This window comes from Equus asinus, chromosome 23 (genome assembly GCF_041296235.1).
Source record: "Equus asinus isolate D_3611 breed Donkey chromosome 23, EquAss-T2T_v2, whole genome shotgun sequence".
Taxonomy (NCBI): Eukaryota; Metazoa; Chordata; class Mammalia; order Perissodactyla; family Equidae; genus Equus; species Equus asinus.
Genome location: NC_091812.1, coordinates 50,833,670 through 50,860,934, shown reverse-complemented (window position 1 = coordinate 50,860,934; position 27,265 = coordinate 50,833,670). Strand labels below are relative to the sequence as shown.

The 27,265-nt window shown below is 40.9% G+C and overlaps 1 protein-coding gene across 3 annotated transcripts in view; it reads right to left on the bottom strand.

Annotated features, from left to right (window-relative positions):
* Nucleotides 1-27,265, bottom strand: part of ADAMTSL1 (ADAMTS like 1) — an 852,153-nt gene that overhangs the window by 75,859 nt on the left and 749,029 nt on the right. For all 3 annotated transcript variants that reach the window (XM_070495595.1, XM_070495594.1, XM_014845577.3), the window contains one exon: nucleotides 16,254-16,381. In XM_070495595.1, coding sequence (XP_070351696.1) covers nucleotides 16,254-16,381 — 128 coding nt within the window. The remainder of the gene's footprint in view (nucleotides 1-16,253; nucleotides 16,382-27,265) is intronic.

Genomic DNA, 27,265 nt, shown 5'->3' with positions numbered 1-27,265 from the left:
CGTATAGTGATACCTCATTGTGGTTTTAATTTGCATTTCCCTAATGGCTAATGATGTTGAATATCTTTCCATGGGCTTATTTGCCATCTTTATATTCTCTTTGGTGAAATGTCTCTTCATATCCTTTGAGCATTTTCTAATTGGGTTGTTCATTTTTTTTACTGTTGAGTTTTGAGAGTTCTTTATATTCTAGATACTAGTCCTTTGTCAGATATGTGCTTTGCCGAGACTTTCTCCCAGGTCTGTAGCTTTTCTTTTCATCTTCTTTACAGAGTCTTTCACAGATCAAAAGTTTGTTAACTTTGATGAAGTCCAATTTATCAAGTTTTTCTTTCATGGATCATGCTTTTAATGTTAAGTCTAAGAACTATTTGGCTAGACCTAGATAGTGAAGATTTTCTCCTATTTTTTTTCTAAAAGTTTCATAGGTTCACATTTTACGTTTAAGTCTGTGATACATTTTGAGTGAATTTTTGCATAAGATGTGAGACTTTGGTCAAAGTTCACTTGTTTTTCCCTATGGGTGTCCAATCGCTCCCGCACCATTTATTGAACAAGCTATCTTTCTTCCACTGAATGGCTTTTGTACCTTTGTCAAAATCAGTTGGTCATATTTTTGTGGATCTATTTCTGGGTTCTCCCTTCTATTCCCCCGATCTATGCATCTATCCCTCTACCAATACCGCACAGTCTTAATTATTGTAGTTATGTAATTCATCTTGAAATCTGGTAGGCTGATTCTCCCCACTTTCTTCTTCTTCATTATTCTAGTTTCTTTGCGTCTATGTAAATTTTAGAACAATCTTGTCTATAACTATAAAATCTTGCTGGAATTTTGATAGAAATTACATTAAGCCAGTATATCAATTTGGGGAGTATTGACATCTTTAACTGGTCGACTCTTCTAATCCTTGAATACTGTATGTCTATTTATTTAGACCTCCTTTAATTTATTTCATCAGAGTTTTGTAGTTTCCAGTATACAAGTCCCGTACACATTTTGTCAGATTTATACTTAATTATTTTGGGTTTTTGAGGGATAGTAAATGACTTTGTATTTTCACTTTCTGTGTTCATTGCTAACATATAGAAATACAGTTGATTTTTGTATATCCTATGACCTTGCTAAACTTACATATTAGTTCTAGGATTTCTTGTAGATTCCTTGGTATTTTCTAAGTAGGCAATCCTTTCATCTGTAATAGTTTTATTTCTTCCTTTCTGATGTGTATGCCTTTTATTTCCTTTTCCTGCATTATTTCACTGGATAGAACTTCCAGCATTATGTTGAATAAGAGTGATGAAAGTGGGTTTTCGGTATGATGAGTGATTATCAGTTGAAACCTGGACATTTTCATATTATGTTATGCAACTCTGGATCTTATTTAAACCTTCTGTTTTAGTTGGCTTTCTCTGAAACCACTCAGGCGGGGGAGCAGAGAGGTGCCGCCTCATTCTACCCAGTGCAAGTAGAAGTCCAGGCTCTCCACTTGACCTCCTTTGTCATACAAGTGGGGGACTCCTCATTCCTGCTGAGCAGGGCTGGGACTTCTGGCTCCCGACATGGTTTCCACTGACACCACTGTGGAGGGGTCTCGTTTGGGGAGGTGGGGTGGGTGAAAGGCCTGACTCTCCAGGAGGCCTTCTCTACCACCTCCCCAGAGAGAAGAGTAAGGAGGCACCGCAGGGTGAGGGTGGAACTCCAGGCTCCCCCTCTGCTCTTCGCCCTGGTGGAGATGAAATCTGTCTTCTCTGACGCCACATCTGCGGGGGTGTTGCAGAACCTCATTTCAGTCTGACGAGGTGGAGTCTAGTTCCTTACTCAGCTGTTGTTGGTGTGGGTGGCGGTAGACCACAGTCTTTTCTGTGGTGTTTGAAGTAGAGCAGCATTTTCCAAAATCTTCTGTCTTACTAGGCTGCCCCACTCCTGGTCCTTTGGCTAGAGAGAACAGTCTTTATTTGGGGCATTTTTTTTCTGTTCCCTTCGCATTTTCTGGTGGTTGGCTTCTTCAGCTCCCAGTTAGGAATTTAGGAGGGAAAAAGTAAACCCAAGGAAGTAACAGTTGTGTCGTTCCAGTTCTCAAGGTCCCTAGCCAGTCTGCTTTCTCCTCTCCACTTTTCAGTCTTCTTATGTTTGTTTTACATAATGTCCATGGATTTTAGTTGTATATAGCAGGAGGAATAGGGGAAAGTACATCTATGCCATCTTTCCAGCAGTGGAAGTTCTGTGTACATTACACCTTAGTAGGCCTTTATCAGCTGGGGACAAAAATACAGCACTTTGTGTACATGACCCCAAAATACAATGAAAAGATTCCTTTACTGAGCACTTGGGGAAATAAGGGTCCACATGAAATCATTTTTATATACCCAAAGCTTAAGTTTTTCGTAAGTCAAATGGATTTAATTTTGTTTTAACCGCTTTACAGGCAGGACATTCTACACTGGTCTTCACTCTTCTGTGCCTTCTTTGACTGTGAAGTAAACTGTAATTCATTAATGCCCTTTGGAGTCTCATACCTACTTCTTACACTCTGTTTTTTCCCTCATTTATTTATCCTTTATTCCTGCTTGCACTGTCACACAGCCTCATGTTAGAAGCTGTCCCTCTTTCACCTCCTCTCTCCTTTTTAATTGTCTTCTAGGCGTAGGTTATTATGCTTATTAGAACTATGTTTAAAGGCAGAAACTTTAGCAAGGTTGTGAGGAGCTCACCTTTGAATATGTTCATAGGCTTTCCACTCTATTTTGGCTGTTTAGGGGCCTTTTCCCTTATTTCACCTATATTCCATATACTTGAGATTATGTATGACCTGATGTGAAGATGAGTGATTTCATACGATGATGATTTTTGAGAATAATGCAGGGCAATAATAGGAGAATGCAGCTGGAATGACACTGAATTCACATTGGCATATTTTCCTTGACTCCCTACCCATAAGAAGCTCCCCAGCTCCACCTCCAAACACACTCTATATCTAACCGGCCTCTCTGTTGCTATAATCGAACGCTGCCCTCTTCTCTGGCTGGACCACTGCAGAGCCTGTCTCCTTGTTTCCATTCTTCCTTCACTACACTTCTCATGACAGCCAGAGTGATCTTTCTAAAACATGAATCAGATCTCATAGCTCCTTTGCTTAAATTACCTGGTACTGTTTCACTGTAATTAGAACAAAATTTCAAGCTCCTCTTCATGACCAACCACCCTCTATGTGTTGAGGCCCAGCTGTCTACCTCTCCAATTCACTGAGGCCACACTCCCCTGTGTTCTAGCCACACTGGCCTTCTTTTCTTTCCTCCAAAACATCAGCATATTTTCTCCGGTTCTTCCCTTTCCCTGACACCCTCTACCTGCAGACTTCCGCATGGCCATCTTCTTCCGGTCATTCATGTCTCTGTGCAAAGACTACATCCTGGTGGGACCTTTCCTAACCACTCCATGTAAAGCATGTGCTCCTTCACTCCGTTGCCAGTCCTTATATATCTCACTGCCAACTTTATTGTCTTCAAAAGCAGAAGAACTGTCAGAATTTATTTTATTTATTTGTGTGTTCTTTGCCACCTGCCCCTTACCAGGTAACTTCCATAAAAGCGGGGACCACATCTCTCTTGTTCACTTCTTTATCCCACCACCTTGTCCTGGCACATGGTAGGTCCTCCATAAATACCTATTAAGTGAATATATGTGTGCATATGGTATGATATGCACATTATCTGAATTGTATTTGCTCTCATAACAACCCTGAGAAGTAGGTAAAGCATTTCTATCTTTTATATAAGCAAGAGACTTAGGCTCAGAAAGGCTCCATGCTTTGTCCAAGGCCACAGAGCAAGCAAGTAGCTGGGCTAAACTTGACCCCAGATTTTTGACCTAGAGTCCAATGCTTGTTACAGGGGATCTCAAATCCTTGTCTATGGACTGGTGGCCTCAGATCCCCCAGGGCACTTGTTAAAAACATAATCTGTCCTGCTATAATACAATAGTTGCCTCGCTGTGTAATAAAAACTGTGCCAATGGGGAAAAGCAGGGTAGGGACCAGAGAGTTTCAGGCTCATAATTACCAAGTTATTTTTCCTTCAGGAGTTTTAATAATAAAGGTGTTTTTTAATAGCTGTGAGTGTACAGCTATAAAATTCAAATGCCACTGAATTAAATCGAGCCCTTAATTAATTATATTGAGCTTTTACTGAAAAGTAATGGCCTTTGTCCTGTCGCTGTTGTTAGCAGAGGTGACTTACACTTCTTATTACTTTTATGATCCATTGTTAAAGACAAAGCACAAAGGTATCCAAATATTTATAATCAATAGAAATTTATAATGTAAAGAACACTTCTTAATCAACCAACGCTCTTACATTTATTCGAGAAAGCTTGGATATCTTATCGAGCCCTACTCCAAATCTACGAAACCTGAATCCCAAGTGGTTTAAAACCACTGCACAAGACCATGACTTCGACTCAGGACTCTAAGGTCCTCCCTACCCCAAGAGTAAGGCAAACATGAGATGGTTTCAGGTGCCTTTTGATTCACTCGATCATGGTTGCCAAGGAGACAGCTTCATTCGGTGTGCGTAACCGTTCCATTCCAGTTTGCAGAAGCAGAGGCTTCAGCCTTCTGATGCAGTTGTCTGTTCTGGCATGGAAGCTGTAATTTCTGTTTTTAACAAGTTCCTGGGTGATTCTGATACGTGGCCAGGTTTGAGAACCAACGAATTACACTCTTCTAGTTTTTCTTTAACTTATTTCCCTGATTCCTGGTGAGAGCTGAGGAGATTTCTTTTGAGAGATCATTACTGGTCCTCTATTTGGAATTTTCAAGTTAGAGCTCTTATTTTAATGGTCAGTTGAAAAAAACCAACAACAGGGGCTGGTCCCCTGGTGCGGTGGTTATGTTCGCACATTCCACTTTGGCGGCCCGGGGTTTGCTGGTTCGGATCACAGTGCGGAACTACTTGTACTGCTTGGTAAGCCATGCTATGGCAGGCGTCCCACATATAAAGTAGAGGAAGATGGGCATGGATGTTAGCTCAGGGCCAGGCTTCCTCAGTATAAAGAGGAGGGTTGGTGGCAGATGTTAGCTCAAGGCTAATCTTCCTCAAAAACAAAAGACAAAAAACCAACAACAAAAATATAAGCCTATTTTAAATCACTTGGGTGATCACCTGATGAATAAGTTCTGTTGTGTGATGCCATGCCTGTGTTTGTGTTTGATTACATTCACATTAACGACTATTACTTTCATTATGGAAGTTAACTAATGTGAAATGATAAGTTATATGTTTGTGCTAAGAGAATGCTTAAAAAAAGGTCATGATGGGGCTGACCCTGTGGTCTAGTGGTTAAGTTTGGCACGCTCTGCTTTGGCAACTCGGTTTGGTTCCTGGATGTGGAACTATACCACTCGTCAGCAGTCATGCTGTGGTGGCGACCCACATACAAAATAGAGGAAGGCTGGCAGAGATGTTAGTGCAGGGCAAATCTTCCTCACGCAAAAAGAAGAAGATTGGCAACAGATATTAGCTCAGAGCCAATCTTCCCTGGCAAAAAACAAACAAAGAAAAAAGATCATGACACATCATAAAAAGGTGCTGAGAGAGCTGAGCCATGATCACAGAGCTGCTGGGGTGTGAGCTGCACCTCAGCCATCAGGACTATGTGCTGCAAGCAGCCATTCCACTTCTGCAAGTCAGCATCTGCCAGCAGATTAAATTAGTGCTAATTTTATGTAAATTGGTAGGGTTTATAGATTATTCTTTCGTTTAATCTATAACTTTGTGTTATAGTTGTATGACACAGAAGGAGATAATGCTTAATTTTATATCTGTATAGATTTAAGAAAATCAAGGAAATGGAGACAAAGGCAAACTTTTCAATTCATCAGGCCTAATATGAGGAATCAAGGCCCTTCAGGAGTGTCACACACAGAATCAGAAGCATTAAGAGAATCATTTTTGCTCAGCTCCTTCAGACTCATCATACCCCTTAGCCTTTGGATTATGGTTCCTCCTGTCTGAACTGACATGGAGCAGGGGAAATTGGAGCCTCCCCAGTAAGCAAGCGCAGCGCTTGCACAAAGGGTGAACCTAAGGTGTAGCTAAATCTCGTGTGTCGGGATCCAATGGTGTGAATGAGCATGGCCCCGTGATGCCTCAGGGCAGAGGAGTTTGCTGCTGTCCTGATCCTGAAAGAGGAGTAACCGGAGGGACAGACAGCCACAGATGAGCAGTCCCAGGCGCCAATGCTCCAAAATACATTCCTGTGCACAATCTGGGCTCTGGCTCACATGCTCCATGTGTGACTTCGGGTAAGATGCAAACCCAATGGGAAAAAATCTGAACATATGTGCTTGAAAAATCTCTTTGGCCCAGTATAAAGGTGATTGAGAGAGGAGCCAGAGCCAATGGAAGGGTTGTTTTTTGAGGGCAGCCAAGAACAGAGAGCATTGTAAGTAACTTTTTCTCAGGGCTGAAGTCCAGGCCTTTGCTAATAGAAACTTTGTTTTCAACAGCATGAGGCCTCCCACTCTAGAAGCCATGGCAGAGACTGATATGCTCCTAACTAAATCCTTTTCTTCTTCTTGGGCACACAGCTAGGTCATTTCCCAGCCTCTCTGCAGTTGGGTGTGGGCAAGGTACTGAGTTTCAGCAGATGGAACATCAACAGAAGTGAAGTGTGCCACTTCTTGACCCAAACCACAAAGACTCTCCTCTGCAATCATTTGTTTTAGACTTTATGTGGGCAAGAAATAACCTATCATATTTTAGCTATCATATACTTATGGTTTTGTTTGTTATGGTAGTTAGCAAATGCTCATTAATCCAGGTTTAGTGAATATTTGTTGACTCATTGACTAAATGAATCAAATGGGTCTTCTTTCAATTCTTCTAACACTATGAGTCGCAAACATCATTTGAAAATGGTTCTTTACTATCCTTAGCCATTAAAAATGAATTGTACTTACAAGGCTTCAGATTCTCACAGTTCAGGTAAAGGCAATCTATGCTAAAAAGCGTGCACAGGCATTCATTCCGCAGGAGAATGAGAAGACACGTTGACGATGACTGGGATCCTGGGCAATGACAGGAACAAGGACTGCAGGAGGCAGGGTTGGAGACGACTTGAGAGCTCCAGAAAGGATGCATAACTGGCAAATAGGTTTGAGATTCTGAAGCCTAAACTAGCAATTGGCAGGGTCTTCCTGGAGTACTGCTCAGACACGGATTCTGGGTTACATTCATGAGGACTGAGCAGCAAAAATGCATGACAAACCAGTGATGCCTGCAGTGGACATGGGTATAAGAAGTGGCAGCCTGCATGTCAGGTGTCTGGACTCCATCACTTAACAGCTGAGTGACTTAGGCAAGTTATTTAATCTCTTTGTGCCGTAGTTTTCTTCCACTATGGTTGCTGAGAGGAATAAGTACATGAATGCATTTGAAGCTGTTGGAACGATGCCTTAGCAGGGTGTGAGGTTTGAATAAATGTTAGTGATCATCGGCAGTATCTCTGCTAACACACGGAGAGAAAATGGTATAAGAAGCAGTGTTGGGAACTTCTAATAAACTCAGAAAGCAAAAGTTTAAAGAAAAGAGGAAAAAGATACGAAAGAGGAGAGAGAATAAATCTGTTAGTGAGAAGGAACTCAAATGCTTCTGTTTTGAAGAACTGTGAGGGTTTCAGGATAATTATAAAAAGAAATAATTTAAATATGATGGATTCTTCCCAAACTGGTATAAGTATCTGGACAGACAGAGAGAGCTTAAAAGTCACACTGAGATTGGTCTTCTTGGAGACCCCAAAAAGTATCTACTTCCAGAGAAGTTGTGAATCAATGCATGCCGGGCTGACTTGCTCATGACCCCATGAAATTGTTCAAGAAAACAGTTGTGATAGCCATGGCAGGCCCAAATCTCAATTCAAGAGAAAGGTGAATACGATAGTGACTCCCACTAAGTCAAATAGTTGAGTATAAAGAAACGAGGCGTTATGGATTTCACATACTTTCAACACCTAAAACTAAGGAAATTGTATTTAATCCAGATTTAATCAATGGATAATGACTTGTAATAAGCGAGAATATGAAAGCAATGCCTTAAGAAACGCTAGCCTCTGCTTACATTGCAATTATCACAGGTCCCTCACAAAGGCCACTGGAGTTAAATCTGCGTAAGCTCTCTGAAATGAGAATTCCCGGATGAAGAATTTAAGAACTCATGAGTTAAATAAAGTTTAAAGGACCTCGATCAGCGTGAACCTATGAAAACCCTTATAAATACCAACAACATCTTATACATCTGAAATTAGTAACGATGGATACTGACTATTAATGTCCAGTTACCATCCATTGCTGGCCAGAAACTTTTCAGGATCTGGCTACCTGGCAATTCCAACAAGAGTTGCTTTGTTACAGATAATCGTCATATTAAAATGCATGATTTTTTTCTTAGTCTGGTTCTCCTTCCAAATGCATTTTGCATTTTATAGCTCCGGAATTTTTTAACTCCTTCTTGTCCTGCTGTCTCGCTCGCAAGGTCTCCTTCACTCCCACCTCTTACCTTCTAAGTCAGTATTTGGCCTTTTACTCAGCTCCGCACCCTTCCTCTTCACCAGTCCTCTGAGAACTTTTCTTCTCATCTTTTCCAAGACGTCATTGCAAAAGCTCTACTTCTTTGCTATCTAGTCTTCTAGTCTCCCAAAGATAAAGGAAGTAAGTTTGCAAATGTTAGAATTTCAGGCAAGGGGAGTTTATAGCTGGTAGTGGTGGGTGGGGACTACTGTACTTTATTTGTGTGTAAGAAATTCACAGAACTCTTAGGTGTAAAAGATGCTCTAATGTGCAACTATTTAAAACCCCTCTGTTTACAATAAGGACACAAGTTTATAGTTCTAAATCTGCTCCTAAATTGTGTACTGAGGTAAATACTTTCCCTAGAATCTTACTTATTCTATTATTACAATAAGCTTTCTTTTTAGTAATAGTAAAAAACAAACATTTCTCTCCTATCCAAATCACTACATGGTTTTAGTTAATGTAATCTAACAAAATAAATTATTACAATTTGAGTAACACTCTGACTATACTGGGAAATGAGGTGTAACACATGAGCAGAGAATATAGTAAATGGAAGATTTAACCAGAGGGTACTGGTAGACTCCAGGCTATGTTCACAGCAATGACATGCTTAGCCTGTAAATGGTTTTTTAAAATTTAAATTAGTTGGGTTCAGTTAAAAATGGAGAGATTAAGAAAAAATGTGTGTGTGTATGTGTGTGTGTGTGTGTGTTTTGGTTTGGCTTATGTGGGAAAACTGGAAGGTCTATCAACATTAGATTTGCATTTATCTTTGGCGACAGTTAGATGGAAATGACGTGTGTCCTTCAGACAGGGTGTGGTTGGTAGAATAACGGCCCCACAAAGATGTCTATATCCTAATCCTTGGAATGTGCGACTATGTTATGTGACACGGCAAAAGGGAATTAAGGTTGCTAATGAGCTGACTTTAAAATAGAAAGATTATCTTAGATTATTTAGGTGAGCCCAGTCTAACCACATAAGTTCTTAAAATCAGAGGGAGACAGAAGAGTCCATCAGAGAGAGGCAACATGAGAAGGACTCAATCCACTATTGCTAGCTTTGAAGATGGAAGAAGAGGGCCAAGAGCCAAGGAAGGCAGTGGCCTCTTGACGCTGGGAAAGGCACTCAGTTTACAGCCAGCAAAGGCAACAGGGACCACAGTCCTAGGTCACAAAGGACTAAATTCTGCCAACAATCTGAATGAAGAGGAAAAGCATTCTTCCTTGGAACTTTCAGAAAGGAATGCAGCCCACTGACATCTTGATTTTATCCTGGAGAGACAGTGCCAGACGTACTTGTGACCTACAGAACTGTAAGATAATATATTTGTGCTGTTTTAAGACCCTATGCTCATAGTAATTTGTTATAGCAGCAATAAAAAACTGATTTGCAGGCCATATACATTGTCTTCATCACCAAAGTTATAAGTACAACAAAGATATATAAATGACTAATAAGCACACAAAAAGATGCTTGACATCATTAATCATTAGGAAAATATAAATTAAAATCACAATGAAATACCATTTCACATCCATGAGTATGGCTATTATAAAAAAGACAGACAATAGCAAGTGTTGGTGAGGATGTGGAGAAACTGGAACCCTCATACAGCGCCGGCGGGAATGTAAAATGGAGCAGCCACTTTGAAACATAGTTGGCAGTTTCTCAGAAAGTTAAACATAAGTGTGCTATACAACCAGAAATTCCACTTTTAAGTGTATATACCCAAGAGAAATAAAAACATATGTCCACACAAAAACTTGCATGTGAAAGTTCATTGCAGCACTATTCATAATAGCCACAAAGTGGAAACAACCTAAATGTCCATCAACTGATGAAAAGATGAAGAAAATACTCTGCTAAGTGAAAAAAGCTAGTAAAAAAGAACCATGTATTGTATGATTCCATTTATTTGAAATGTCTAGAACAGGCAGAATCTATGGAGATACAGTATATTAGTGGTCGCTTAGAGGTGGAGGGAACTGGGAAATTGACGAGTGATGGCTAAGGGGTGTGGAGCTTACTTTTGGGATAATGAAAATGCTCTACAATTGAGTGTGGTGATGAACGTAGAACTCTGAATGTACTAAAAGCCACTCAATTGCATACTCTAAATGGCTGAATTGTACAGTATGTGAATATACCTCAATAAAGCTTTTTTAAAAAAATAAACATCTTGGATTGTAGTGATGGTTATATAACTTAAAAAATTTGCTAAAAAGTTAGCAAATTGCACACTTACGATGGGTAAATTTTACGGTACATAAATTATATCTCAGTAAATCCAAAAAAGTAGTTTTAATCTGATTTAGCCCTTTTTGGTCAATTCAGGGTCAACATTGTGACTACTAATTAATAATTTTGCACAAAAAATGAGAAGGAATTGGAATTTCTTTGCCCTGTGATTCTGTTTAGTTGGTGTGCCTTCATTATACAGAATATTTACACATATGGCGAGGCCCTTAGGACTAAGGAAATAGGTAGGGCTACACTCCCCTTTCCTGAACATTCTCAGGCTGCATGGCTTCCCATTCCTCCCTTGTTACCATTCTTTAAAGATATTTTTACGGATGCCAGTTTACTCAGGTTACTGCCATTACTTCTTCTAATTATTCAATTGAAGTTGATGACTCCTCAGGGACTAAGGCAGCAAGTGGCGCTGTTATAACTTCTTTTGCATGTTCCACTGCAGAGTCCTAGACAAGGAACCCCACACCTCGCACAGCTGTGTGATGCTGCAGTCTCTCCTAGAAACAACCAACCAAGGGTACGCTTTATCCTGCTGCCTGTCCAACCACCCATCCTTCTTTCATTCCATTGGCCAGATGTGGAATTGCTTTTTCCGGATTTGAGATGGGCTAGTTTAGATCATTTGTGCTTCCTTGTTTGTTTTCTTTCTAGTCCACTGGAGAGCAGAGTAAGTTGGATTCTCCTACATTCTTATCTATTTTATCTAAGTTCTGTAAAAGCTAGGGCTCTTTAATGGGCATGCTACACATGTATACTTATTCAGGAAAACTTAAGGACTTCGGTTACTCAGTATTCTATCAGATAATGAGGTCCCTTGATGGCAGCATGAGCGAGTCCATGACCATTACCCTGTTGTTCAGAGCACCATCAGGAACACAGCCCAACTTGTCTATCTTTCCCCCTGATTTAGCGCACTGGAGCAAACCTTCCTCTGTCAGTCTTTGCCATTTGTGACAAGGCCCTCTCTGAGTCTAATAACCTGTGAAGCAAAATCCTCCTCTGGTTAACAGAAGTGCTGGATGAAAAATTCGGAAATGTCACTTTGAAATGACTTACATCAGGAAAAGCTTACAAAACTGCTTATCTTTTAGCATAGCTACTAAATCACGATGGGGAGGGGGCAGAAAAAGAAGAATTTCGAAAACAATTGCCTTTTATTTTTATTTTTCTGTGATCTCTTTATGAGACCCAATATGTGTCAGCTATTCAACTCCTAAGAAAGCAGAAAAACATGCCAGGAAAGGAGAAATATTTTCTGTCTCTCCCTTCCTGTGAAAACTTCAGATGAGCTCATCTGTGTTCTCTCCTTTCAATGAAAGATATGCTCGTCCCTCAGCCTTCATCTTCTCATTTTGCATTGATGATGTCAGGCAGGCCTTATAGTATCTCTTTTGTGATCTTATATCAATGACAACCAAAAACGTTTCCCTTATGGCTATGACCTCATCAATGGTCTACACCTGGACAGGCCTCATCTGCATCGTAAGTAGAGCTAAACTCTACTGCCAGACGGAAGCAATTTACCAGGAAACTACTGCTTTTCTTCAAAACCCTGCTTACACCATTCAGATTTGGAAGATTTCTGAGCAACTTGGCAGAGTGCTGAATCTCCAATGTTCGTACCTATCGTGGTGCACACCAGAAACTCTCCCTTACCCAGCCCTGTTTATACCTGGTGTCAGGTAATCAATACTTCTAAATGTTAGGTATATGACAATTTGGTGAGATTCTTATACTGTTCCTCACCCCCTGTTACTCTCCCCTCTACTATAAGCCACTGCCATCTACATTCTGAGCAGTGAAACAGGCATCCAATTAAGTCAATTTAGAACAGAAAGGAATTTTGAGCCACTGGGTCTACATGGCTGTGAGTTTCCTGGGCTGAACCGGGGAAATAGATGGGGAAACACTGGCCTTTTCCACAGTGAGAGATGCTCACAAAGTACTCTCAAATCTCTGAGACTTAAAAGATAAAATCAACACATAAGGGATGAGTTTGGAATGAAGCAAAAGGCACTAAGGACAAAATTTTACAGGCCTAAAGAGGGCAGAGCAAGGAACGTTTGGCTGTATTAGTATGTCTAAAACTAAACGGTGCTTACATATTTAAGTAAAAATTGTGTAGAGAGTAGCACTGGACACAAAATGAATCTGAGAGGCAGACTTGACAATGCACTGAATTGAGAGAATGGGGCAACTCAATGGGAGATGCCTAACGTACGCCAGGGAGAGTTCTTCAGGCCTCCCTTCCCGTGGCGCATGTGAAATATTCCTCATTGCTAGCCACATCCCTTGCTCTGAATCCAGGCACTCCAACCACTTTCCAGACGGTTAATTTGGCTTCCCCCGGTGACAGTGAGACCTTGAGACATTGAGAGAGAGACGCCCCACGAAAGGTTTGTGAACATTCCGGTCTCTGAAAAGGAATATTCCCTGCTGTAAAAATAACTGGGCTTTTGTTTTATGCATTATCCTCGTAATAATAATAATAATGGCTAACAAATATTGAGTGCTTGCTCTATGCTAGGCACCATTATAAGCATTTTGTGTGAATGAATGCATTTAATCTCCGCAAGAACCCTCTGAGTCAACCACTATTATTATCATCACCATTTTACAAATAAAGAAACTGAGTCAGAGAGTGTAAAGAAGTTGCTCGGGGTTATATAACTAGAAAGTGATGGAGCTAGGATTCAAATTCAGATCATGAGGCTCCAGAGCCTGCAGGCTTGACTGCCACGCAAGGCCTCCTCTTGTGAATTATTAGGAAGAAGGTTCTCTGCATCTGGTCAACTTAGGGGCATCGGCAAAACCAAAGTCCATCCCTTCCTTACAGAATCATGGGGACACCTGAGTCTCCAAAAAGGTTTTTCCCTTTTGGCCTACATTCATACTGAAGTCAAGGTAAAAACTCTGGAGTATCTTTAAAAGTACAGAAGCACTGAGATTTACCATGAGGATCTGATTGCAAGTGAGCTGAGTCAACTCCTAAGTCCATACTGGAAAAATTTCAGGGTGAAGACTTACAGTGAAAAATACATGGAAGCAAAGTTGGGCTAATGTTTTACACATTTTAGAACGGCTTTCAGGATGTGTTTCATTTTAGAAGAGCTAGAGAAAGAAAAGGAAACATTTATTGAGTGTGAACTATGTGCCTGGCATGGGGCTAAGTGCTTTTTCACACGTGCAGTCTTATTTAATCTCACAACAATCCCGTAAAATATTAATTTCATTTTTATAGATGAGAATGAAGACTTAATGAGGTTATATACTTTGTTCAAGGTCACACAGCTAATAAGCAATACCATTGGTAATCAAATTTAGAAATGTTTAACACCCATCCCCTTCCCCCCCAACGTAGGTTATATTTAGGTTGTATTTTATATGCTGCTATACAGGATCTTGATGCATATATTTGAAGGAATTGTAACTATCTCTCTGTTCTAGGTAGTCCTGTATACATCCAGTGCTTTCACTAGTCGGTAAGCATTATGGAGCTCAAAACTCAGGTCTTATTTATTGCTAACTGTGCCACAATACTTGGCAGAGGCTGTGCTCAGAACAGTAGCTGGTGAGCCACTTAATACTGTGTCGATATTGGCACAGGTGTAGATGATAATCCCAGGTAAAGACACAAATACAATCCTAAGGCAACATGTAATTTTGAGATTTAACTTCTAAAGGGACTGTTTGACAGATCTACCAGCAGACCTGAACAAACCCCGCTACTGAAGCACAAGGACACAGCTCCCTAAGCCCTGGGCGTGGCTGCCTGTGATCTACTTCATCGGTCAGCCCCTTTCCTCCCTTTCCCTGGCACCTCTTTGGCTGCTTTCTCTTCCCTGGCTTTGAACCTGTTGGCAGCCTCCAATAGCTCCTCTTCAAAGAGCTGCAGTCAAGCCTGATGTTACAACTGCCTGCTTAATTCCAGACAGGTTTCCATTAATCGTATTAAATTCAGGTGAACAAAGGGTATTTAGTCTGCGACAGAGCTGAACCGTATCTGGATCTATATAAACATGAGAGTTAATCCTGTAAGAGCCACTATTTGCCAGCAATTGGAAGGATGTCAGCAGTGCCCTTGCTAAGGCAAGTTGGAGGGTGGAAGGCAGAAGAGATTTAACAAGACTGGTGCTGAGCATCTGGACTCTCTATAAAGAGGGGAATAAAGATTGTGACTGGAATACATTAGGAGAAAAGCAAATGTTCTATTCACAAAAAAATAGGCATTAATAACATCAGTCTTTAATCCACCCCAGGGCCCCTTAGCCTGCCTTATTCACTGTTGACTTTCATCTTCTCTGCAAAAGCTCTCTGCCAAAGGTCCCTTCCCAGATCAGCCTTAGGTCATGGGGGCAGCAATACCTTTGCTAAACAGATATGCAAGGGAGTAGCATGTGTGACTGGAGAACAGTGTGACAACATAATCCCGGCACGGACCGATGAGGTCAGTGTGGGGTGATGTTGGCGTTTCCAGCATCTACTGAATCATCTGATGGGAGCAGCCATTGAAAAGAATAAATACAAACACATGCAACATACCGCCACAAAGACTGCATGGCCCAGATCTGAGAAAAAGGATGCTATTTTGGTAGGATCAGTGGGGAAATGTAGGGAACAATGAGCTGGGAGTTAGGAGACTTCAGTTCTCTTCTTCCTGCCACTAGCTGAGTGGCTGTGTGACCTCATGTTGCCTGGCCTCTAAGAAATGAGGGAAACTGGCCCAGCTGGTATCTAAGGTCTTTTTTAGTTTCAAAGGCAAGGATTTGTCCTATGTAAGAGGGGTTTTCATAAAGTACATTACTATAAGACCACAACCTTGGGAGACATTGTATTTTGGAACTCAATTTTCTTAAGTCACCATGTGTAGAATGTTTTGCCTAACTTCTACGGGTAAAGGCAAAGTGTTGGCAGGTGCATTAGAGCAAAAGGTTGAAATAAAACAGAATCAGAGAGAATACTCCTGCTCCAAACCATGACCACAGAATTCCAATTGCCCATGGGTCTTAAAGTCTTTGCAATGGGTGTAACAAGGAGAAATGACAGAATCTCAAAAGATCCCGATGATCTTAGGTCAAGACTCATGTGTCCCAACATGCTACTTACTTGTACACATCTCTATTGTTCATGTTGTCCTTTCTGGAATATTTATCCCATTTCTGTTATCAAAACTCATCCCAACTTGAAGACCACCCAGATGCAATGAAAGGTTCTTGTACACACTTGGGTCATCAGTTACAGCACTTATTTCATTATACTTTATGTTACATTTTACCTCCATTTAATTGTAATTATAGATTATAAGCTTCCTGAAGGCAGGGTATGGAACTCATTTATCTATGTGGCCCTGGGCGTGCTTGGCACATTGTAGGCACGCCTTCAACAATGGTTCTGAGTTGAACTGAACAGGGATTTTCATGTTACCTGCTAATGTGACGGCAATGGAGACAGAGTCATATCCCAAGGCATTTGTGGCATTACAAGTGTAGAAACCCACATCAGCTTCCACTGGAGCCAGGATCTGTAAGGAATCATCTGGCTGTAGAAGAATCCTGGATCAACAGAAAAGAAATGTAGACCTGGTCAGGTCAGTTGACTCCTTTTCGGCATTCGATATTGGTAATGCAGGAAGGAACCTCAGGGGATATTCAGAACCCTGTTTTAACAACAGGGACAAACCAGCCACAATGACACTCAGGAACCCAGGCTCTCTCACCACTTGTACTGGTGTGATTCTGGTAGTAACACCAAATAAAGAGGCTTTTAGTTGCTTATGCAGCTTGTTGATTAGTTGATCTAAATGCTACCAGTTGGAGCAGACAGCATATGTGCGTTGAATACATGTAACACACATCAGGGGTGAGAGGGGAGGCTAGAATGAATAGTGTAGATGGATTTGGAGGAGGCTTATTAGGGAAAAAGCCAAGTCTTAAGGGAGGAGTGGCTTGGTTGGATGGTAGAAAGCAGGCAGAGCTTCCAGATATGGAAAGTCATCCGTTAAGGTGGGAGGGAGGAAGTCAGGAATCAAATGTTGATGAGAGGATCTTGATACATACATTCGAAGGAAATTGTGTGTGTAACTAACTCTCAATTCTAGGCTGTCTGTTACATCTATTACCTTTATTAGTCTATAAACATTTTGGGGCACAAAACTCAGATCTTATTGTTTTATTTCCCATGATACTTGGCAGAGGCCTCTCTGTAGAGAAGATGCCCAGTAGAACGAAGGTAAAGCCTGCCCTTCAGGGTCATAGTAGAGACAATTCTAGAATAATCATCATTTAGTTCAGAAATTTTATCTGAAAAGAATTATAAGGATCCAATTGTGAGTGCCTACCATGAGCTTCAAAACTCACTCAGATCTCAGTCTACTATTTTTTCCTTTTTAGATTTATGCCATTTCTAAGAACTACCTGCCACATCGTGGCAGTTAAGCAGATTAATGATTAATGATGACTTGAAGTTGATGTCTTGGTGCCCTGGTGAGGTTGATGATAACTGGAATGTGTATGTAGAAGTGGGGATCTGGAAGGGTGGGGAGTAGGGGGGATAGGATTGGAAGCTCGGAGATCCAGCATCTGGACCTGGCAGAGCCTTAGGTCAATAAATTATTCAACAGCACAGAAATGACTTAGAGGTGGCTTGTGGGCTCCTGGAATCAGTCATTTCCATCTTTGTGATTATTTCTGCCTCCCTAGTTTCAAAATTAACATGTTAACATCCATCCATAGGAGGCAAGCGGGTAATGGGTTGTTTTTCAGGAAAAGAGAAAAAAAGAAAACCATGAAAAGGTCAGGAGAATTCACACAACTTGGAGGTAAAATTAAGACTAGGAGTCAGATCTCCTGCCCAGCAACACATTCTCCCCACTCTATAATTTTCCTTCTTCACTATTTCTCTCACTGGGTCCTCTCCAGACTCCATGGTATTTGCAGTTTGGCGCCACCTCTGCTCGGCTCTTAATTATTCTGACGTGGGTGACCAGCCTGGCAGTGAATCAGGCCTCCTCAACTCTGCTTTTGGCCTTAGGCCTACTGCACTGCTTATTTTTACCTCTTGTCAGAGGAAAGGCAGGAAAGAGGAAAAGCAAAGTTTACATCAATCAATCTTCATTCTAGTTAGATATGGGGAGTTCTGGTAAAAATGGGGAAGGAAATGGAAAACCTTAGCTAAAGGGAAGTCTCTGGATGGTTGTTGTTTGATTCAGTGCCATCCCAGACCATCACTGCTATTACTGGGGACAGTCAAGCTTTTGTGGCATTGAACTAGAATGGAAGCTTTGTGAGGGATGACAGAGAGGCTAGGAGAGATGGTGATAGAAGTCATCCACTCATTCATTCACTCATCACCAAACGTTAGGTGTTTTCTCTCAAAGTCAAACAATTACATGTTAGTTTATTTCAAAGAAGCTTTGAGAAGGATGACTATACAATTTACTTATCTTTGGTAAGCCATACAATATTTAAGCAATAATGTCACCATTTTCTAAAGTAATCTTTAGTATCAGTGCTAACTCTCTTCAGGGCTTCAGGCTGTTTCAGATTGAAAAAAATTAAAAGATTGACTTTAAGATTTAAATCTTTATGATGTTCCAGGAACATGTACACTTCCATGACAATTTCAAGACAGGAATAAGGAAAGCAGGCTTAATCAAATTTCAATAGAACTGACTACTCAGGATGATTAAACTTAGATCATTATTCAGTTTTACCACACTCAAAAGGCAGGGATGAAAATTTGCTAAATTCCTAAGTCCATTGGGATAGTTACCTCCCTTAAAGTGGCACTGTCTCTTCTCCACAGAAAAACCTTCTTGAAATAAACATTCAGAGCAGGAGGCTGGAAGACAGGTCTTCTGAATTTTTTTGGTCCTGCTGTGATTCAACTAATCATCATTGGTGAACCCCTTCACCTTGCCGCATTTCAGTTTATCAACTTCTAAAACCCAGTCAAAGTATGTTCTCCTATCCAGCAGAAGGAACTGTTAAAACGAGGTTGATAAGAAATTTCCAGACCATATTTTGGTATTTCCAATGACCCGTCCATTGGTAATGTTGGATACTCTGAATAGAGAATAATGTGAGGAAGGAGGAAGGATGAGAAGACTGTGGGAAAGATGAGAAAGGAAGTGAGAGGGGCACATGATACTGGTCAATTCCCCCCCCAACCCCCCCCAAATTATTAGATCTCCATATTTGAGTACTTTTTCTTTAAGAACTGCTACACTTGCCTAGTCTCATGCAGAGGGTCTAAACTCTGCTCCCTCACTGGGCCTGAACCACCTATTTTTTTTTAGGTGGGGATTAGCTTTTGTAGCTGCATCATTTCCTCCAGGCCCTGGGGCTACTGAGTGAGCCATAACACTTTCTGCCTGTCTGAAGCCTGGAAAAGAATGCCCACAAAGTTGGTGAAGAGAAGGGAGGAGGAGCCATCACACCACGCAGAAGCCCATAAGGGTCTGAACTAGGATGGGAATAGAGAAAACGGAAAGGAATCTAGATCCTGAGATTTAGCATTTGTATATTCTTTTATTCCATAAACTGTGTATACAAAGATGAAAAAGCTACAGTATTTGCCTTTATAAAAACAGTTCTAACTATCATCTTAAGACAAAATCTACATGGGACAAAATCTGAATTTGTCATTTATTGCATACACTAATAAATTATTTATATTCATAAAACTGAACTCTTTAGCTCAAGGATACATAGTTATTTGGTGGCAGAGTCAAGATTTGAAATAGGGTTTCTTAGTTCAGCACCTTTTTTTCCATCTTTCTTGTCTTTAACAGGCCCATACATTGCTAGATGGGGGTTTGGAGGCTGCCACTAGGGGGAGCAATAGTTCTGGAGAGGGTTTGCAAGCAGGACTCTCTAGGAAACACGACAAAGGAAAGGGCTTGCTGTGGAGAATGGGGTTTGCTTCAGTCTCTCTTTCTAGCCTGGCATCTAGGGAGAGAGATTCCTGGACAAAAACATTTTCTTTGTATGTCAGGCGTCTACTCTATTAATTTAATTTGTTAGTAGCTGATTTCTGTCAGCTTGTATTTAGGTTCTGAATTTGACAGGCCTGTTTTAGAACGCACAGGCACAGAAACACAGTGCTGCTTTCCAAGCAAAACCAGAAAGATTTCTCTGGGGTTGCTTTGGAATTTAAGGAATCAGAGGATGAGGGGACATGGCATGGGGCATAATTAAGACCTACATAGCAAATGGTCCTGTGGTCATATTAGGTATATTAATACTTGCTGCTTTCCTCCTATACCCACAGACCACTTCCTTTTTGGTTTATTGGGCTAGAACTTATTGCTTTATTTCTTTGGTCATACTTTTAGTCAGAAAATGGAGTAGGTTTGCTTTTCTGGTGGCCTTGACTTGTAAGCTTCTTTGTGACAGCATGTCTTCTCAAGCGTTCTACCCATTAAGTAAGGAGCAGTTGAGAGAGTGCAAATAATTGTATTAGTTACAGAAGTAAAACCCTTGTCACCCATGTGAATAGGATATGGACAAAGTGCTCATGGGCCAGTCCTACTAGGTATAAGCTCCTTGAGATGAAGTTATCTCCTCTGCATTTGCAATGTACAGTGAGAAGGGGGCAGCTCTAGGTGTCTAAAGGGAAGTGTGTAGCAATTCTGTGAGTGGGGTGCATCATGATGCCTCTGGATCCTTGGCTCAACTGTGAACACCACTGTCTTGTGCACATGACCTCCACAACCCACCACGTGAAGCTGCTGTGTGGAGGGGAAGGCTTCTCGACTTGCAGTCAAGAGACATGGAGTCATGCCGTGGTCTTGGGCAAGCCTTTCAACTCTGTGAGCCTCTAAGTTCCTTCTGAAAATTGAGGATAACACTGCAGAGAGTTCTTGTGATGATCCAATAAAGGAGGGAGTTTACTGTTCCTCAGTACTATTTCTAAGAAACAGTTTCTTATTGTTTTCTAAGTAAAAAAGGCATCAGCTTAGACATCTGATACATCTAATAAATTAGTAATTTTTAATGGTACAGGTGGTTGTAATCTACATTATCATCTTGGAATTCCTCCTTGGAATTTCCAGTTATCAGAGGAAATTTTCAAGCTCTGGACATGGAAATACCCACCTGGTACATGGGCCATGATGTTGTACCATTTCAGGCCTCTTGCCCTAAGAGGTAAGCATTGTTAAACCCATTTTAGGCCTTAACACAGGATTGGAAGCTGGGAGTCATAGATACATCCTTTCTCTTTAAAACAGCATCTTCCTCATCTTTTCAAACTTACCTCCCCCACCTCCCAACACAAATTTGCTGTTCCGGTCAAGATGGCCTCTTTGACTCTCCTTGTCATTAGGTTGGGGCTGAATGCATGTTTTCCCTCTTCCTGTCTATCCTTCCAAATCCTCCCCATCCTTTAAGAAGGAGTTCAAGTTTACCTCCTGTGTTACCATGGTCCACAGGAATCCCTCCCTTTCCTCATCTTCTAGAAAGAATTGTTCTAAGTTTTACTACAAAGCCCTCCCCACACTACAATGTCTCATTCCCTCAGTTAGATTGTAAACGAATACTTCAAGGGCTGGGACTCTGACTTCCTTTGTCATTCTATCTTTAGTATTAGCATCAAGCTGGCATGCTGAATAAACACTCAATAAACACTTGTTTAGTTACCTTCAGAGCCTCAGAGCTGAAAATGATCATGTTGACCATATGGCACAGCGGTTAAGAGCACAGACTCCAGAGGCATACTGCCTGGGTTCCAGCCTCGGCCATACCACTTAGTGGCTTTGGAACCTTGGGCAAGTAATTTACTGAACTTCTCAGTTATACAATTTCCTTATGTATAGAACGAGGAGAATTATAGCACCTACCTAGGGTTGTTGTGACTTGTCTAGGTGAGTTCAGGTATTTAAAGAACACAGAAAAGTGCCTGACATGGTAAAACCTATGGAAGAGCAGGTTATTATTATTATTTTGTTGTTGACATCACCATCACCATGATCATTCACTCTTTATGCCTGAGCCTATGTATTCTGGATGTTGTGATGAACTGTTTTGACATGGGTTAAATGACTGAGACACCTTGGGCTTTCAAGGACAAAAACATCAATCAGTGTTATGGGGGAGGGAGCAGGGGTTTGCTGTGAGAGGGCAGGGAGTGAGCCGCAGCGTGTTGACCTCTGTGATAGCACGGGGAGTGGAAAGAGGAGCAGAGGACTGGGGCCACAAGGCACCTTGGGTTGGCGACTAGCTCAATTCTATTCTTGACTCAGGAGTTTCTGAAGAAGGACAGCTACTTATTTCCATAACTGTTTTAACCCTATTAACCAAGTACTGAAATCTTAGATCACCTAAAAAAAAGCCAGAATCCTGCAATTGCAAAAAAAAGTATATAAATAATGAGATTAAAAGAATGAGAGTTGGAAAAAGTGAGCTTAGAAGCAAATAAGCAAAGTTAAAAGTGGCTGTGCAAAGTCCATCAGCTCCAAACTCCTAGGAGGAGATGTTAAGAACTTTTCCTCACCCTGAAATGCAGATTTTTTTTTTTCTGCTTAGGGATTCCTTAGATTGGAATAATCAAATCTACCACAATGGAAGAGTAGGAACTGATATTTATTAGACAAGTGTATAAGCTTTATATAATTTTATTTTTACTATCATGTTTCTAGGTTGATATTTTTATCCCATTTGATAGAGGAAGCAAAAGCTCAGAGAAGTAACTTGCTCAGCTAGTGCATGGTGGAATCAGGAACGGGGAATACCTTTGACCTCTTAAGAAATTGACCATATTCAGGCATCCACTGGGGCCTAATAGGAAGGTATGTGGTTTGGCTTCATTTTTGGTAGGGGGTAATTTGTGCCAAGGTTTGTAGTTACTCAGAGAAATGGACAATCCCTAACAAGAATATTCTGGATTTTAAATAGCTTGAAGCTAGAGGAAAGACAGAATGCTGTGAGAAGACCTCTCCTGTGAGCAAGAATTTTTTTCTGAAACCAAAAATCATAGTAGCCCAGAGACTTGCAAGGGAGAGTTTTGTTTTGTGCAGATATTTTGGGGAACAGCTTTGAGGTTCATGAAGAGTTTCATATCACCCTTTGGCTAGGGCAATTTTTTTTAACCTTTGCTGTTTTTAATGTAATTGCCAACTAAAAGTTATTTAATGCTGGAAGCTTAATGATTGCTCCAGGTGGAAGTATAGAAAGTATTTCTGGAATGGGAAAGGCCACCTGACCACACATTCTTGACCCTGTCCTAATACTTTTTGCCAAACCCTTCAGCTTCCTTCTCTTCAGAAATTTATGAAGTCTTGAATTTGCTAATGTGTAGTTTTGTCTGGTTCCTGGGTAATTCGTTCCAAGCTACACACCTCTGCATGAAACAACTCTGACTGGATTTCCTATTCACCTGGAATAGAATCATCAAATTCCAGTCGGCTGCCACCTGCTTTTGTAAATAAAGTTTCATTGGAACACCGCCACACCAGTTAAAGTATTTCGTGTGGCTGCTTTCATGCTAAAGTGGCAGAATTGAGTGGTTGAGACACAGATGGGATGGCCTACAAAGCTAAAATGTTTACTATCTGGCTCTTTACAAGAAAAATTTGCTGATCTTGACCTAGAACATGGAAGAATTTTCACTTCTGATATTTCGGTGCCTTCTTCATTTATCTAAAAATGTTATCCACTCTTTCAGAACGCTGCCATTTGCTAGGACCACTTTTCTAGGAAAAACTAGTTAAGAGCTAAGGGGATCTTTGGAGAGCCCCTAGTCTTTCAGGGACTAGAGAGTGCCTGACTCTAAGCCCCACTTGTGCAGCCTGGCTGTCACCAATTGTCTCATGTCCTCTGATGCTCTCTGTTGCCCAATTCATGCAGTCATTTCTGTGACCTTTGCATTGACTTTCAATACTTTTTTTTTTTGCCGAGGCCTATATATTTACTGGGATGACTCCTCTTTCTCTGACTTGCTATGCTTACACTTTTCAACTGGGAAAAACATTTGTCATCCTCATTTCCTTTAGTTCTATAAAGGAAACAAGCCAAACCAAACTGAAGCTGGTTTCTTCTTCCCTCCTTTATCTGCCCTGCCTCCGGTTTTTATATTTTCTGCAAACTTGGAAACTGCATCTCATGTGCATATGACTTTTACATATAGCCTTATTCACAAGTGTGGTTCTGAAATTGACCCTGGAGGTATTTCCCATCTGATTCTGTCTTCCCTTCTGAGAAGTTTCCATCTGTGGCTACTCTCTGTTGCCCAAGCTAAAACCTTCCAAATACTCCTTAATTCACCTCCTATTTAACACCACTTTGGAATGTTATCCAAAACTTTCTGGAAAGTATATGCATATGAAGCATACGGATTTCTCTTTGCTACCAGACTGGAAGTGAGAGCAAAAAAAGTCAGTAGAACATAAATACTCTCTCCTATTGCCTGGATTTAGGCTGATAATTCTCCATTACACTATGTTTTCCTAGATACCTTTCTATCTCAACTCTTTGAGCAACTGCCTAGGTGTTCCTCAAAATAAGAGTAAAGCTCCTTATTTTGTGATGTCCTGGAAGATGGTATGACATATTGGCCCTATATCTAAATGCCAAAGATTACAGATACTGACAAATGAGTATCTATTGTGTGCTAGGCACTTTACGGATATTATTTGTTCTTCACACCTTTGCGCTTCTGCAGGGCAAGTGTCATCGTTTTAATTTAACTAATGAGAAAACCAAGGTTCAGAGAGGTTAAAGTGGACTCACGTGGATACTAAATGGCAGAACGGAATTCGAGCCTACATTGCTCTGATTCGAGCTCTACTGTTTTTCTATCACCATAGGTTGCCCTCTGTGCTGACTAATGTACCATCAAGTGGCTCCCCCTGACCAAGGGAGTGGTCAGAAAAGACCAGCATGAATCAGGCAGACTCAGAATAGAAAGAAAACAGGGACAGGCCTAGGGATTAAAAGGCAAAAACTCCTTAGCATTAGCCCTTTCTCTAGGATTCCATGTAGATGGAATACCACCTGTGAGCCACTTCTCCACCCATAAGAAGGAATGAGCATTTTCTTCAAAGCACCTAGTTTCATATTATTCTTCCTGTTCATCTGCATTGCTTAAATGCAATCCTAAAGGTTATGGGATTTTTCAAAAGGAATGTAGCATCATGATTTACATCAGCTGAGCTATGGGTAATATGTGACTTTCAGCTCACTCGTGGGCCAGCAGTGTTGAATACCAGGCAGGGAGTTCCCTGCTAGTGGGGGGCTATCAGCCATATTTAGATCTTTATGGCAGGAAAGGATCAACCTTTATCTAGTTTTCCTTCCCAATTTGGTAATCCAACTTCCAGCGCCAATTTTGGAGAATCGGGCTGTTTTTTTCAGTAAGGAAGTCAGCAGTATCCTTACAGGTATTGTTTCTGCAGTTGGATTCAGATGTAGAGGGATTCTGAACATAGAGTCATACATCACTTAACAATGGGGATATGTGCTGAGAAATGTATTAGACAATTTTGTTGTTGTGTGAACACCATAGAGTGTATGTACACAAATCTAGACGGTATAGCCTACTGCACACGTAGGCTATACAGTACTAATCTTGTGGGACCAACATTGTACATGTGGTCCATTGTTGACAGAAATGTTGCTATGCAACGCATGACTGGATACTGGTGCATCTTATGTGAGCCTCCTAGTATGAGCTGTGGGGGAGAGCTAGCTACAAGATTCTTCTAGTGTTGCACTCTATCCAAATGCAAATTGGAATTAGCTTTTGCCTGAATCTCAACTCAAAATGTGGTGAAGAGTAGGAGGGCCCAATAAGTGTTCAGTGTTTATGCAGAGTAACTAAAAGGCAAGGAACAGTTTAGCTTCATCTTGCTTGTGGTCTAGATCTCTAAACACACACATGCACAGGCCATCACCACTGTAAACATACGCAGTTAGAGACACAAAGTCAGATGGAACAATTACAATGTTTACTGAGTGCCTGTTATGTACCTAGCAGTGTGCATATTTATAGATGGGTATGTATATGTAAAGGTAGAGTGATCAATAGAAGAAAAGGTTCTCCCTAAAACAGATGTGCCAAAATAAATGCAAGAGCCTCATAGACTGGAAGCCAGCTGGCTAGAAGAGTGAATGTTAATTATGCTAGGTCTAGCTGAACCCCATGGCTTCTTTTTAAAACATGACAAATCTATGTATTCAACTAAGGTTAAAATCAATAAAAAGTAGTCGTCCCTGGAGCCAGATTGCCTTGGGTTCAAATCTCAGCTCCACTACATATTCAATGGAAGACTTTGAGCAAGTTACGCTAACATCTCTGTGCTTCAATTTCAACATTCGTAAATTTGGGATAGTGACTTCAAAGGGTTACTGTAAGAATAAAGGAACATCTGTAAAACACTTAGAACAGCGCCTAGCTCAAAGTAAGGGTTCAGTAAATGTTAGCGATGATGATGATGATGGTAATGATGATGATGATTTCTCCACTCGCCTGGATGTAACGGGAGATAGGATGCCATAAGGTATTTACTCTCTGTATTCATCCTACAGCAGTGCTTTTCCAATTGTACAGTTGTGTGCCACAGAATCTCGGGGGTTCCTGAAATTTCTCTAGTGGAGAACACATGGGCAAGGCAGAAATGTTTAGCTGTAAGCTGGTACCACTCTGGAACTCTGCCATATTTGCATACTAGAGATTGGAAGTCCAGATTATGCAAAACAATGCAGACTATAGTCTCCGGCAATTAGGAAACCTCCCTCCTAGTCATTGGCATCCATCATTCCTTTATTCATTCATTCATCAGTTTATTATCTGTTGAGTGTGTATTATGATCTTGGAATTGTGGAGAAAATAACATACATTATTAAATATCTGCTCTTGAGGAAGATTAACACAATCCAGAAGGTAATGTAGAAAAACAAATAGCTAATTCTAATACACAGGGGTAGGGTAGGCTGAGATAGAGTATTATATATGGGGTACTAAGTGGGTTGTGTAAGGGGTCATCTTGGGTTCAAATCCCAGCTCTACTTCCCCAATACCTGGCCTTGGGGGGGGTGGGCTTCCTGTAAGGAAGGGTAGGGTTAGTCAGACAAAGTGGGTCGGAAGGCCCCAGGCAAATTCATGAACGGCAAGTAATTAGGTCCTGCTGAAGGACTGAGCTCAATGTAAGAGATGAAGCCAGAGAGAGAAGCAGATGTCAAATGATAAAAGGTGTTGTAAATCATGCTAAGGCATTCGGAACTTATCCTCAAGTGATGGCAAGCATTAAAAGAATTTGAGGCATGGGAACAGCATGGGCAGGTTTGCTAGAAAGATGCTCTGGCAGTAGCATGTCGAATGATCTAGAGCAAGAGGCAGTATACTTTTTCTGTAATGGGACAGATAGTAAATATTTTAGGCTTTGACGGCCACCTATGGTCTCTTTTGTATATTCCACTTTTTTTTTGTTTTTAACAGCC